This window comes from Propithecus coquereli, unplaced genomic scaffold, assembly GCF_000956105.1.
Source record: "Propithecus coquereli isolate 6110/MARCELLA unplaced genomic scaffold, Pcoq_1.0 Scaffold339, whole genome shotgun sequence".
Classification (NCBI taxonomy): Eukaryota; Metazoa; Chordata; class Mammalia; order Primates; family Indriidae; genus Propithecus; species Propithecus coquereli.
Window position 1 is genome coordinate 1682209 of NW_012149052.1, and position 15983 is coordinate 1698191.

At 33.1% G+C, this 15983-nt stretch overlaps 1 protein-coding gene across 1 annotated transcript in view; it reads left to right on the top strand.

Annotated features, from left to right (window-relative positions):
* Window positions 1–15983, top strand: part of VPS13A (vacuolar protein sorting 13 homolog A (S. cerevisiae)) — a 262251-nt gene that overhangs the window by 240370 nt on the left and 5898 nt on the right. Inside the window, 1 exon segment of the mRNA XM_012650655.1 lies at window positions 15023–15108. Within this exon segment, the coding sequence (XP_012506109.1) occupies window positions 15023–15108 (86 nt within the window).

Consider the following 15983-nt stretch of genomic DNA (forward strand, 5'->3'; position numbering starts at 1 on the left):
TAATAATAATAATAATTAGAGACTGAATTTGTATTTGTTGTGCACCTACTTCTCTCTCACCCTTGGCCAAAATCAAACAAAACCTAGTACTTCTTCTAGACCCTAGAAAGAACACAGCCTGTTGTTATATATTATGTATGCCTGAGGAAGAAAGGATCTGGAAATGTCTTCATTGGCTTCTTACATTCCAACTCTGCTAGACACAAAGCCTTTGTAAAAGAGAAAATGCTAAACTACTTGTTTGCAAGACATTTGCAAGAACATCCTGTGGTTGGTCTATGACACTTCTATGGCACAGGTTTCATAAAGATGATCTTAACCTTCTATTCCTTAAGAATTTATCTAGAAAAAGTTCTTATTATTTCAACAGTGACTTACCATTTTAATAAAAAAATTGGAGCTAGGATTGTGCTTATTTAAAATCTCTTCAGCAGTGAAAAGATTTTAAACTATATTCTAGTAACTAGTAAACTTCGCTCATGTGGTCTTAGAGTTTCATCATTCTTCATTTTTTAGCCTTAGAAGTGAAATATGCTCTTTAATAGTATGATTGCCCTTTTTTCCTGTTTCTGGTTTTCTGCCACAGTGATCTTTTTAAGCTTCTTTGACCACAGGTATTAATTATTTTTCCAATTTCGTAAAAAAAAAATCTTATTGCTTTTATTAGAGAAAAATTTAAGGCTGAGAATTGATCTATTGTTTTACACTATTGTTTTTTTGATGGAGATACAGGACCTGGACAAAAATATTGTCTTATTCCTTATCAAATATATAGAAAATGAGTTCACCTTTAGGATTTTAATGAGATGAACTGTTCTTTTATTAGTTGCTCTGTAATTAACTAGAATTTTTTAAGTGGTAGTATCTAATAGGAAAGTCTAGTGAGAAAGCTACATTTGAAAATTGATTATGTAATACCATACCTTTCCATATCTTTTAACTTTCTTTATATTCCAGATTTCTGCATGATCTTTGTTTATGTGCGGAAAATGGAAAGGAAGGTTCTCTGTTCCCTAAGGGAGTGATTACCTTAAGGATTCTTTATTTTCCTTTGTGTCTGCTTGACACTTAAATAACATATTAAAAACTGGTAGGAAGAAAAATTTGTAAAAATCCTGAAATTCTGGACACCCATGCTGATGGATAAATGGGTTTATAAGAGCCTGTAAATGAAATTAATTTGTACTCACATTGGATATAGATAAAGCAAATGTAAATCCAGAACAATATTGCTCATTTTCAATATTCCTTATAGAGATAGAAGTCAAAATAAGTTTCCATTCAAAACACACATCATTGATGCAATGTTGAGTGTTGATTTTAAAGTCATGTTAAAATGTATAGCTGGAACCATCGTTAGGTCTGTGACTAAGACATCAGTATTCAATATGAAAAGTATGCTGTTGTGTCTATGTCTCCAGATCATATACACTAATGAAAATGACTGCTGTTGTAGCTACTAGTTTGTCTCATTTAAGTCCTGTAATGAAATTCTGCATTAAGCTTTCCTGTGGTGACAGGAGGAGGACCAGAAACAACCATCCAAACTGTTATTGAATACTCTTCAAGCTTCAGTTTTTTGTTTTATAGATTTCTTGCATATGAATTTATAATAGCTCCAAAATAGTAAAGGCCCTATAGGTCTAAATAAGATGATGTTAAGTGTGCATATAGATTATTAATTTAGATCAAGTGATAATTGTGATGGGTGTGTAAAAATGCCAATTTTACTTACTCTATTCTTGTACCTTTAGGATAAATGGAGATCAATTAAGACTATTTAGACTGTTAATCTTTCATTTCAGTGAATGAATGTCTGAATTCAGTAAGTACAATGAGTACAGTCAGCACTATACAAAACATTATAGGAAGTCTTAAAGGAGAATAAAACACATGATTTCAAATAGGTCTGTGTTAGAGAGCTAATTAGAATAATTTATGACTTTCATATGTAGAGATTTATGGTTCAGTTTGTTGTAGTGTGGTAGGACATTTTCATGTTCGTAATTATCTCTCAATGTAATAAATTTATTTACCAGTTATTCCACATCAATAATATATATTGCAACAATGTATCTCCAAACATCATTTTCAGAACCAAATGGTTAACAATTTTATAAGACTGGCTTTTAATGTAATTTTTTTCATTGCCTATACATAATCTAAGCAATGAAATAGTAACAAAGATTTCTAAATTGCATTACGCCATTCTTCTGGATCTTAGAGATTCTCAAATATGTGAGCATTCAAAATATTATAGGCATTATTTGTGTTTTTTAAAAACAATCAGGATAGTCACAGATTTAGCTAAGTATATTTAATTTGTCTTAATTGGGCATGTTATATTTTTCTATATAAATTATTTATCAATAACCTGTTAACTACATTATGTTTACAAAGGTTTTCTGAGTGTATTCAATAAAACTTGGCATTTCTATGAATTAAAAAATTTAGAGATCCACACTTCCGTGGAAAAAGCTAAATCTCTCTTCTGATTCAGTTTGCTGACATTGATTCTCAGTCTACAGTTCTAGTATTTTATAGAACATATGAAAAATTTCAAAAATTAACGTAGATTATTACCTACATTGTTGAAGTAGTATATGCTCATTAAAGAAAAGTAGGAAACTGTAGAAAAATAAATTATCTTGTCTCCCCACCAATAATGGTGTATTTTCTTTTTAAATTTTGTATTCACATGGCTATGATCTAAATAAATAAATTGCCATCTTTTGTTTTATTCTACATTTTTATTAACAGCATTATTAACTTCTGAAGATTAAAAAAGCATCCCATTTACAGAATAATCCCCAGTGTGGGAAACCTAGTCTTTATTTCTGGAGCACATAAATAACCAGCAGAACCTTTTCTTTATTTTTACAGCTGATGTAGAAGCTTTTTCTTTTTCATTGAACATATTTCTGGCTTTTGACTCTATACCTTTTTTAAAATTGTCTTTGCTTTAAATACATAAATCTGCTAAAATCTGTGTGTGGGTATGTATGTTTCTTTCATTGTGTATTAGTGTTGACAGCTGAGTTGTCCCATTGCAGTGGTATATTCTTAACCATTTCAAGTATTTTTTAAATTTTATTTATATTGTGTTTGAATCATTTACAAAGATATCATAGTTGCCATTATGTAAGTTGTTATAGAAGGGAGGCTGTTTTTGTTTGTTGTATATTTCTTTTCTTTCAGAAATTACAGATGTTTATAATTAGCTTCAAACACTGCCATAATAACAATTGGAAGATAATTGCCTTCAGCCGACGTGATCTTTCCCTTTACTTCAGGAGGAGAATTACAACTAATCTGGAAGAAAGGGCTTATTATAGCAATCAGATCACCAGAGTAGTGCTGAACACTCTTCCTGGCTTCATCTGAAATTTTGAGTAAGTGGAAAAGAACTAGGAGACAAAGGCTTATTGGCTTTCACTCTTCATTTTATAACTCTTCCTCTCCAGAAGGACACTTCTGAATAGGATGAGAAAACTGAAGAGAGTCAAATTTTATTATCCAGACAAATTAGAGTTCTTAGCTTCTCGGATCCCATGGAAAAGATTACCTGTCCAACTTGGATCAATTCCCATCCCTCACTTGTTAGTTTAGCAGATATCTTTGGACAGTCTTTGTCACATCATTTTTGAAGGCACAGACTGTTGAACATTTAATACTGTGTACCCCTGCCTTTACTTAGGGCCAGTGGAGTAATTCACACCACTTAGAACCTTCCAGTATTACATAAAAATACTTTTGAATAAGATTTTGGAATTAATTATGTCTTCCTCTGGAGGTAATAGTTTCACTTAGGGGAGGTTTAGGTTTTCAAGTGTAAAATGAATTTATTAATTCTCTTTTTTAATTCAGTAACTTGAATGAGACTAATTTGATTTCTAGCTCTCTTTAGAGTTTGTCATCGCATCCCTTTAATTTGTAAATATATTAAGAAAGGATAAATGCTATTATAATAGAAAATTCAGTGCATTTTAACATTAAAAGAAATTCTCAAATGTAAAGCCATGTAGGTTTAATTTGATTCTTACCCTCTTTTTACCAAGGATATGTGAATAGAGCTAAAACTGCAGTAAATATGATTAGCTTAGAAGGTCTTCAGCCTTGATTAAGCTAACGGTGCTAAATTCTGACATGGGACTCAACTCATGACTTCTCTACTCATGTGTTAGAACTCTACCTGTTAACTTCCCCTAGTTATTTTGTACAGACACAAAGATTCTCAGCATAAGGTGAGTGTAGTAAAGCTCATTCAGAAATACATATGTATGTGTGTGTGTGTGTATGCATACACACTCTAACAATAATATTGTTAGAAGATTAGTGTAAGTTATGAAAAGTCTATTTTTAATTGGCCGAATGTCCTGTGAAAGAAAAGATATATTCACTTGCCAAATGGAACAATTTTTGTACAAAATTAGATTAGAGGCCTTTTTCATTCATCTGAAAACAAAATTTAATGCCATCTATGAAAGGAAGTACCATTTGTTTTTGGTTTTTTGTTTGTTTTTGTCAGTTAAGTGTCTAGTTATAAATTCAAATGAAATTGATAGACTAGTCACTTCTTATTGACTCTATGAATTGTAATGGTAAATTTTTGGTGAAAATTTACCACTGTAAAGGACCGTATGGGAATCATTGTGGAGAAATACACATTTAGAAATTTCTGTGGTACTTAGAAAGTATAGAGTAGTTTTTTGAGTTAGAGATTTCATGAAGGCACAGTGTTGGATTACAAGTATGGGAGACTGAATATTTTATGTACAGTTAACCATTCTGGAATAAATTGCTAGCCTACTTTGAATTGCGAAGTTGCCAAAAGAGTAAAATGTATAATCATATATGTGTAATTGAGCTTTGCCGGCTTGATTTGGTAGCATAGTTTATATGATTACAAAGAAAAAAATTAATGCCATGTGTTCATTTGTTCTACAAGTCTTTGTTAAACTCCTGTTTGTTATATATCAGACATTTTTGCAGATATTACGTCCTGAAGAGAGTAGTCAAGATTCCTCCTCATCCCACATGAGCTTATAACTGTAGTAAGCTTTATTCTGGTGATTGGAGATAAATACATGCCACATTTAGAGGCCAGCCCTGTAATGTCATATCTACACAGTCTTCATTCCTATTTGTTGTTTAGCTGCTATACGCAAGGCTCTAAGTGTAGGAATCAAAGACATGTAGGATATGACCTGTCTTCAAAAGAGAGAATGATCCCTAGGTATTACATGAAATTGAAGCATCGCAAGAGACATGATACAACTTGTGGGATATCTGAATCCATATTTAAATTGGAATCGATGCAGTTGGAACTGAATATGGAACTGCTAAAATGAGATCCCACTGCATGTACTGGAATATGTATGGTTCTTCTGTGCTAACTCATTTTGATAATAAAAATTATTTGAGATATAGAAATACTCTGTGGCTGAGGGCCTGGATTCTGGATGCAAGTAAACCTAAGTTCAATTCTGGCCTCTTACTAGCTTTATTATCTTTTATTATGTTTATCTAACCTCAGTTTCTAGACTGTAAAATGGAGATAATTATAGTACCTGCTTGGTGTTCTGGGATTAAAGCAAATGCTTATATACAGCAATATCTCAAAGAGATTGTAGGTTCCGTTCCAGACCACCGCAATAAAGCAAGTCATGCAAATTTTTTGGTTTTTCAGTGCGTATAAAAGTTATGGTTACACTATACTATAGGCTATTAAGTATACAATAACATCATGTCTGAAAAATCAGCCAGACATGGTGGCACACACCTGTAGTCCCAGCTACTCAGGAGGCTGTGGAGAGCTTGAGCCCAGAAGTTTGAGGCTGCAGCAAGTTACGAGCCTGCTATTGCACTCCAGCCTGGGCAACAGAGCCAGACCTCGTCTCTTTAAAAAAAAAATTATTGCCAAAATGCTAAGGATCATCTGAGCCTTCAGCAAGTCATAATCTTTTTGTATGCCTTAATGTTGTTGACTGGTGACTAATCAAGGTAGGGATCACTAAAGGTTGGGGTGACTGTGGCAATTTCTTAAGACAACAAAGAAGTTTGCCCCATTTATTGACTCTTTCATGCAAGATTTCTCTGTAGCATGTGATGCTGTTTGATAACATTTTACCAACAGTAGAACGTCTTTCAAAATTGCAGGCAATCCTCTCAAGCCCTGCCACTGCTTTTTCAACTAAGTGTATGTAATATCCTCAATCCTTTGCTGTCATTTTAACAGTGTTCACAGCATCTTCACCAGGAGTAGATTGCATCCCAAGAAACCACTTTCTTTGCTCTTCCAGAAGAAGCAACTTCTCACCTGTTCAGGTTTTATCAGGAGATTGCAGCAATTCATTCACATCTTCAGGCTCCAATTCTAACTCTAGTTCTCTTGCTGTATCTACCACATCTGCATTTACTTCTCCCCTGAAGTCTTGAACCCTTCAAAGTGGTCCATGAAAGTTGGATTCATCTTCTTCCAAACATTTGTTAATGTTGATATTTGACCTCTTCACATGAATCACAAATGTTCTTAATGGCATCTAGAATAAACCCTTTCCAGAAGGTTTTCAATTTACTTTGCCCAGATCCATCAGAGGAATCACTGTCTGGCAGCTATAGCCTTACAAAATGCACTTCTTAGTAATAAGACTTCAAAGTCAAAATTACTCTTTGATCCATGGGCTTCAGAATGAATGTTGTGTTAGCAGACATGAAAACAACATTAATGTCCTTGTACGTCTCCATCAGAGCTCTTGGGTGACTGAGTACATTCTCAATGAACAGTAATATTTGAAAGGGATCTTTTTTCTGAGCAGTAGATCTCTACAGTGGGCTTAAGATAGTTAACTGTGCTGTAAACAGATGATATGTCATCCAGTTTATAGAGCACAAACAGTAGATTTAGCATACTTCTTAAGGGTTCTAGGAATTTGGGAATGGAGCATTGGCTTCAACTTCAAGTCACCAGCTACGTTAGCACTTAATGGGAGGGTCAGCTTGTCTTTAGAAGCTTTGAAGCCAGGCATTGATTGCTCTCTAGTTACAAAAGTCCTAGATGGCATCTTCTTACCATAGAAGGCTGTTTTGTCCACGTTGAAAATCTAGTGATTTATGTAGACACCTCCATCATTGATCTTTTGTTTTTTTTCTTTGTTTGTTTGTTTTTGAGACAGAGTATCGCTCTGTTGCCTGGGCTAGAGTGCCGTGGCGTCAGCCTAGCTCACAGCAACCTCAAACTCCTGGGCTCAAGTGATCCTTCTGCCTCAGCCTCCTGAGTAGCGCACCACCATGGCCGGCTATTTTTTTCTCTATATATTTTTAGTTGTCCAGATAATTTCTTTCTATTTTTAGTAGAGATGGGGTCTCGCTCATGCTCAGGCTGGTCTCGAACTCCTGACCTTGAGCAATCCTCCCGCCTCGGCCTCCCAGAGTGCTAGGATTACAGACAGGCATGAGCCATGAGCCACCGCGCCCGGCCATCCATCAATGATCTTAACTAGATCATCTGAATAACTAGCCGAAGGTTCTGTATCAGAATTTGCTGTTTCACTTTGCAAATTTTTGTGTTATGGCAACTTTCCTTAAACTTTATGACTAACCCTCCGCTAGCTTACAACTTTTCTTCTGCACCTCTTTTCCTTCCCTCTCAGCCTTCATTGAATTGAAGAGAGTTAGGGCCTTCCTCTGGATTAGGTTTTGGGAATTAGGGAACATACTAGATAATATTTAGGGAATGTTGTGGCTGGTTTGATCTTTTATCCAGACCACTAAAACTTTCCCCATATCAACAATAAGGTTTTTTGCTCTCTTATCATTTGTGTGTTCGCTGGAGTAGCACTTTTAATTTCCTTCAAGAACTTTTTCTTTGCAGTCCCGACTTGGCTAAATGCTTGACACAAGAGGACTAGCTTTTGACATATCTTCCTCACTAACTTAATCATTTCTAGCTTTTGATTTAAAGTAAGAGACATGTGATTCTTTCTTTCACTTGAACAGTTAAAGGTCACCGCATGGTTATTAATTGACCTAATTTCAATATTATTGTGTCTCAGGGAATAGAGAGGCTCAAGGAGAGGGAGAGTCAGGGAATATCTAATCAGTAGAGCAGTCAGAACACACGTTTATCAATTAAGTTTATCATCTTCTGTGGGCATGTTTGTGATGTCCCCAAATAATTACAATAGTAAAATCAAAGATCACTGGTCACAGATCACCATAACAGATATAATAATAGTGAAAAAGTTTGAAATATTGCAGGAATTACCAAAATGTGACACAGAGACATGAAGTGAGCACATGCTGTTGGAAAAATGGTGCTGTGATAGATTTGCTTAATGTAGGGTTGTCACAAACCTTCAATTTCTTTTAAGAAGAAATGCAGTGTGTATGAAGTGTAATAAAATAAAGCACAGTAAAATGAGGTATGCCTGTAATTATTAGTATAGTGCCTAATAAGAACTTGTCATATTTTTATTATTCCAGATAAATACCAATTTATGCTAGTTCTTAGTCACCATTATATAAATTCAGTATTCCTCATTTGTCTCCTCTTTGCCAAGATAAAAGCATCTTACTTTTTTTTCCTTTCAAGGTTAATAGAATAGTTAAAATACCTTGATAATTTTCATATACTAATTGGTAAGCAGTAGAAACAGTGACTTGGACTGCTCTGAATTATATAGTATTTTTTTAATGTTACTGTTGTTTTCAGGTGTATATAGTATTATGAATCAATAAATGTTGGTCAGTAGAGGTCCTGCTGGAATCGCTTTAGTGAGACTTTTGTAACCATGCACCTACATTATTCCTGACACACCTACTCTGGCTCTTCTAGAATATATTAGGTTAATTGATGGTCTGCTGCTGGGTGCACATAACTATTTTATGAGCATAATTCTATCCTTTCTCTAGGCTGTTTTGGTTGTACCAGTTGATGACAATTCACATCTCTTAATATATAATATTTAATAATTTCTTTCACTTGATTTTTTGCCAAAGAGCCTTCCTGCCCTAAGCTGTCAGCATAGCCTATACCTATGCTTTGGCTAACAATCAAGGTAGCTTATTAGCATGGGAGGAAAGAAAGGTCTGAGGGATAAAATAAGTTCTAATTCCTCTTCAGATTTGATGACACAGCCAATGAGATTTGATTTTTATTGAAACCAACTTGCCTTACAAGATGAGCTACGTCACTTCGTTACTCTTGATTACATTTATTCTATTATATATGAAATGACTGAGTTTTGAAGCTAATAAATTTCTACTGTATTTGATCATGAAGCTAGGTTAAATACCTTTTTCCTGCCTATGTTGTGCAAGTCTGGGATTTGAAGTGAATTAATAAAACATGCGTTATTCCTAAACCTTAATCAGATAACTCTTAAGGAAGTTATACTCATCAACAAAGCTTTTTTCTAAAGATTGTTTTGAACAAGTTGTTTATTCTTATGTAATGGAAAAATGGCAGCATTTGCCATTTTAACAATTAACCCCCTGATTTTGTTGATTTTGAAAGTAAGCTTAAATTTTGAGTAACATCTATTTACAAACCTTTCTTCTTTCCCTGTCATCTCCTGACTATTCAAATCAACCAATCTGTAAAACCATTTTTTATCTAGATTTTCTTGCTTGACAGCATTTGCTCTTTATCTTTTATCTAGATAAATTTAATATTTTTAAATCACCCACTTTTGCTGTCTTTAAACAAATCTCAACTAAATTTCTGTGAAACACTTGTTTTTCAAAAGAGTCAGATACTGGGATTACATTTTGTTTTTGTGTTTTGCTGATCTACATGTTCTTACCCTTTTACCAATTTTCTTGAAGATACTTCCCATAAATGATTAGCACTTTATATTGGTTGGGACTTAAAGCCTTCCATGTTAGTGATTTATCTTTTTATAATTTGCTTTGTTTTGTCAGAAGTATTTTTGTTCTCTACAAAAGAGAGAACTCTGCTACTTTATAACATTTAGATGATTTGAGAGTGTTAGAAATGTTTTCTGTGCAATTATGGTTTTTAGCTTATGTTTTTATTGGGGCCGACCTGACAGGAAATACGGATATTAATAGAGGGTAACTCTGATACTACTATCCTTCAAGTTACTGCTTTTTTTGTTTGTTTGTTTGTTTGTTTCTGAATGTATGATTAATTTGGTTTGGATTTATTTACATCTAATAAGGTATAGTTTACATACTCATCTTTTCTAAATGCAAAAGGGACCTGTTTACCAATAACCATACGTTTTAACTGCTGCCTGCAGATTCTAACAATTATATATAATGAATACAGTTTTCTCTGTGTTTTTGTTTATTTCTTTTAGAACATTCTTAATCTGTGATAGGTAATTCATATATACTCTTGATGAATAAGGGAAAAAATGTTTTTCCTTTAGCCACTAAAGCATATAAATGAAGCTAACATGTCTAAAGTATTGGCTATAGTTAATTCCTTAATAGTTCTGACAAATACTGACTTTTATGTGTATGCCCTACGTGATACTTCCTAATTCTGATTTTGTTAATTCTTCATTTATTTTAAAGAGTATCACAAATTATTTTAGTAGAACCATTTATACCTAGCATCTGTTTGGGATGAAGGAAAGACAGGATATTGACACTAAACTCTTTGGACACTGTTGACCTAAAAAAATTTCAGCCAGCATAATCTGCCTTCACAGCCTGCCTCAGCAACTGCCAGCATCCAGGGATGTCAAAGACATATTTGAGGTACCATGGGGAAAGTGTGACTGATACCATAAGAGGAAACATGGTTTAGTGAAAAATAGTGGAATTAGAAGTGAAGAAACCAATTTTCTGAGCCTGGTTTTGCAACTAACCCCAAGCAAGTAACTAATGACACAAGATTGTTGTGAATATTTAGATGAATTAATTAGACACTTACCTGATCCTCGGTTTCTTCAGGGGTAAAAGGAAGCGATTGGTTTGGACAAACAATAACATTTTTTTCAGGTCTAAAATTTTGGGGGTTTTCCCTAAAATATATAATTTATTTGTAAAGTCAAATAATTAGACAAAAAATTGCAACTAAAGCATGATGTTTGTAGACTCTCTAAAACATTATAGAAAATGATTTGGCTAATTAATCTATCATGTCCTCTCATTCTTCTGTGGATTTAGTTTCAAAGTTTTGGATTCTGCTCATAATGTTTTTATTTCATATTTACATGTAGTCTCCATATAATGGAGACTAGTAAGCAAGATTTTGCTGTGCAATGAGTTACCTTTGATGCTTACTCAAATATATTTACTCTGATAACAAAAGATACAGTTGATTATGTTTCAAAGCAGACTGCTGTGACCTCAACGTTCATTCATCTTTCAAGTGTGGCATTTAAGGTTTTGGATGAACTCCAGAAAGCATTGTATGAATTTAACTTCTTAAATTTTGTTTAAGCTTTTGTGACAATTGAAATTGGCTTAATTCCTTATGCACAGGTTAGATTTAAGTTGGGTTTGAAAAGTGGAAAGCGAAGAGAGGTGGGCTCAACTGCAGTGCCCAAACTTAATATTGAAACAGAAGCTGGATACATGGAGTGAAACATAGCATTTAAATTATTTGAAGGTTATGATCTATTAATGGGGTATGTAGACTCTTGACTTCTATTAATAATGGTGTTCTTGAGGAAGTCAACATTTGTATTCTTGATTTTAAAACTTAGCCATATTGAACAGAGGAAAGACTTTGTAAACCAGTTTCTTTTCAGATATCAAAAAACTGAAACAGAATAAAAGGTTATAAAGTTAAAAGTAAAAGTTTTACTTACACCTCCACCATTACCCTTCAAAAACCCAGAGATCAATGCTGTTAACAGATTGATGTGTACCCTCCAGAAATTTCTTATGCACATATAAGTGTATGTACATGTATGTGTTTCTGCTTTTTTTCCCTATAGAGTCTGCTCAGTAATATAATTTATTTTTACTTAATATATATTATACATCTCTCTCTGTCAGTACACATAGATCTACTTTTTTTCTTTTTTATGACTTCATAATGTCCCATTGTATGGCTGCACCATAATTTATTTAATTAGTCCCCTTTTAATGAATATTTAGATTTTGTACTTTTAACATAGTATTGCTGTGAAGGTTCTTATATGTATATCTTGGCTTACATTTACATAAGATAAATTCTAGCAGTGGAATTGCTGAATTGATCAAAGGGTTTGCTTAACTGATTTGCATTTTCTTGATTTTGAGTTAAGTTGAACATTTTCTTAATGTTTATCAGTTAGATACTGTTTTTTGCTAACCTACCTGTTCGTGTTGTTTACGCATTTTTCTACTGGTTTGTTCATTTTTCTTCTGTTGATTTATTCAAATTGCTAGGATTTTCTGTATTATGAAATTAGCTCTATATCTCTGTATAGACAAATATTTTCCCAGTTTTTCCTTTGACTATGTATTGTTTTGCTTTATTTCTGTTTACTTGCTTATTCTGCCATTCATTAGTGTTTAATTTCTATGTACTTACAAATTTTTTTATGTTATATTTTATGGACTTTGTCAAATTTTAACCTTTCTCAGTTCAAGATTATTAAGATGCTAGTTTTTCTAGTACTTTCATAGTCATTTTATATATTTAAATCATTGATCTATGTAGAATTAATTTGGTGTAAAGAGAGAAGTAAGGATCAGCTTTAGCCAGTGAGTTGTCTAAAAACACCATTTATTTGATAATACATGCATTTATCTACTAATTTGAAAAGTTATCTTGATTTCATAATTGCCTACATTTGGATATATAGGATTTTACAAAATCCTATGTACGTATTGGTCAGTTTCTATAATCTGTATTCTTTACTTTGATATGTCTATATATACTTTCACCAGAACCAAACTGTTTCACTACTGTTACTTTATAAATTGTATTAATGTCTCCTAAGTGTAGTTCTTCTCATTCTCCTTTCATAATTTACCGGATATTATCACATTTTTCCCTATATAAATTTGAGTATAATTTTGGCAAATCACTTCTCACTCCCCCATCCCTTCTTCCAAAAACCACCCTCTTGGGGTCACATGGATAGAGAGAGAGAGAGAGTGTGCGAGTGCGTGTGTATGTGTTTGTGTGTAAAAATTGGGGAGGGTGAATAACATCTTTATTATAATGAATTTTTACATCAAAGAATAAGAAATGGATTTCCATTTTTAAAATTTCTTTTATTTCCCTCAATAGAGTGGTATGGCTTTTATCACATGAGATCTGCACATTATTTGTTAAACTTATGCGTAAATATTTATCTTTTTTTATTACCTTTGTAAACAGGACTTTTTTTCTTCCATTTCCAAATTGATTACTCAGTTTTGTATACTTAGGTTTTCCAGATACACTGCAAATAATTTCTACTCTTCCTCTCCAACATATGATGCTTCTTTCTCTTAATAATTTATATTCTCTTAAAACATGGTCCATTTCACCTAGGTTTTCATATTCATTTGCATAATTTATAAATTATTTAATACAGTAGTTCCACCTTATCTATGGTCACTTTTCATGTTTCCAGTTACCATGAGCTGAAAATATTAAATGAAAAATTCCAGAAATAAACATTCATATAACTTTTATTATAGTATATGGGTATGATTGTTCTATTTTATTATTGGTTATTGTTGTTAATCTCTTAATGTACTTAATTTTAAGTTAAACTTTATCATGTATGTCTATACAGGAAAAAACAAAGTAAATGTAGAGTTCAGTACTGTCTGCGGTTTCAGGCATCTACTGGGGATCTTGGAACAAATCCTCCATAGATAAGGGGGGGAGTACTGTAATTCTTAGTAATTTTTTCTGAATTTGTGGTATGTCCCTGTTTCATTTGTAATACAAGATATTTGTGTTTATTTGCCATACCTACTACAGTAAGTAGTAAAGATATTCGTCCCTCAATATTTGACAATTTTTGAAGTTAAAAACTTCTTTTATGCAATTAATTTATGTAACTCATCCTGCTATTTTAGTTGTTTTTTTCTGTTTTTACTTCCGTTTCCAATAAAAATGAAGACTATTCTATCAGCCTTCTATACCAAGATTTTTTTTTTTTTTATATACCAAGATTTTTATCAAGTTACTTCTTAGCTTTCTTCTAACCTAACTAGTTTTAGTTTTTTGATATAACTTCGTGGGATACAATTTCCTAAAACCTTTATATCTTTTTTTGGAATTTCTTAAAAGATTTCTCACATTTTGGCTTAATTCATATCATGCCTCTTCTAGAGGGATCTTAGTCACAATTACATTTCTTGCCTTTAAAAATAGTAGTCTAGCCTGCTATATATGTTAAATAGCCAAGGTAACTCCATTCTCAGAGCAAATATTATTGAAAATAGAATTTAAAATAATGATTTTATTTATATGGTTATGTTTACATTTTCTGGAGCAAAGAATTGTTAACAATACCATAGATAATGTTTCAACAGTCTTGAAAATAAACAAAGATTGTTGCATAGGCTAAGTAGGCCTTGGGGTCTCCTGTTTGTCCAGAAACTCTCTGTTCCTTATTTTTGAGTGAGTTGTGAAATTAATAAAGAAAAGCATGTTTGTAAGACAGATAGGGAATTTCCAGGAAGGAGGCAAAGCAGAGGCTAATATTAGTAGTAATTTATATGATGCATATGTTTAAATAAGTGTTAGTGTTTACATATGTTTTTGTACAGATGTGATCATATGCTAATATATTTTATAAGATAAACTGTGATAATTTAATACCTCATTAGATTAAGTTTACAATTTGTAAGATAACATTATCTTCTACAAATCTAGCATTAAAGATTGATATTGCTGAATTGAGTAATATTGACTAACGTAGTACAAGTAGATGCTTTTAAAAGGAAATAGTGATTTTGTGAGTAATTAAATCATTTTTCTGATATATGTATATCCGGTGTATGTTAATGATTTATGCCCATTAAATGTTTTTTAGAGGATCATAAGGCATTACTTGCATTAATGTAGGAATTTTATCAGTTTTCTCATAGTCTGTCACTTTCTTTTTAGGTCATGGAAAATGGAAGATTTGCAAAATACAAATATTTTACCCATGTCATGATCAATAAAACAGATATGTTAATGATAACCAGACGGTAATTTGATTTCTTTCTCTAATGTAATTTGGTGAGGGGTTAACTGACAGCCACTCATTAGGTGAAGAAGTTGTTATTCACCTTTTGTTTCGGATAGACACCCTGATTCCTGCTAACTCAGGTCCTCTTGCTCTGTGAACCTGGCTCCTAAAACATCGCGTAAATTCATGTTTAGTTTTGTGCTCGCTTACAGACAAACACATAGTCATGTACAAACATAATTATAAATTAGATATTTTAGTATTTGTTGTAACCAATTCAGATGGATGCAGAAATTCCATAAAGCTGTCCTCTCAAAGGTAAGCGTCCTCCTCTCTTAAAAAGTGTACAATTTTAGGTTATCCCAGAAGTCAACAGCCCTGTGGTGGTATCTATTCGTTAGAATATGTATAGATTCACTACATAAGTGGATATACCAGTGGAAACAGATGTAATTTTATGTGGATACTCTCAGCTACAGTGACATCTTCAGTTAGACCTGTAGACAGTAGGGAGATACATGCAAAAATACACAGTGGAGGCTGGGCCCAGTAGCTCATGCCTGTAATCCAGCACCTTGGGAGGCCGAGGTGGGAGGATCGGTTGAGGCCAGGAGTTTGAGGTTATAGTGAACTATGATCCTGTCACTGTACTCCAGCCTGGGTGACAGAGCAAGACCCTGTCTCTTGAAGGAAAAAAAATATACAATGGTATAGCCTTAGAGGAGCAAGTGTGTAGGAGTCGTTATTGTTAAACTCAGGGAGGAATGAGCAAATGCAGTTTTAAGACTGGGATTTCTAGGTGGTAGAGAGTGAAAATGTGGCTAAGGGGAGAAGTTATGGCTAAATAGAAAGGAGGAGTATTCAATAAATCTATATGGTTTTGTTCACTATTGA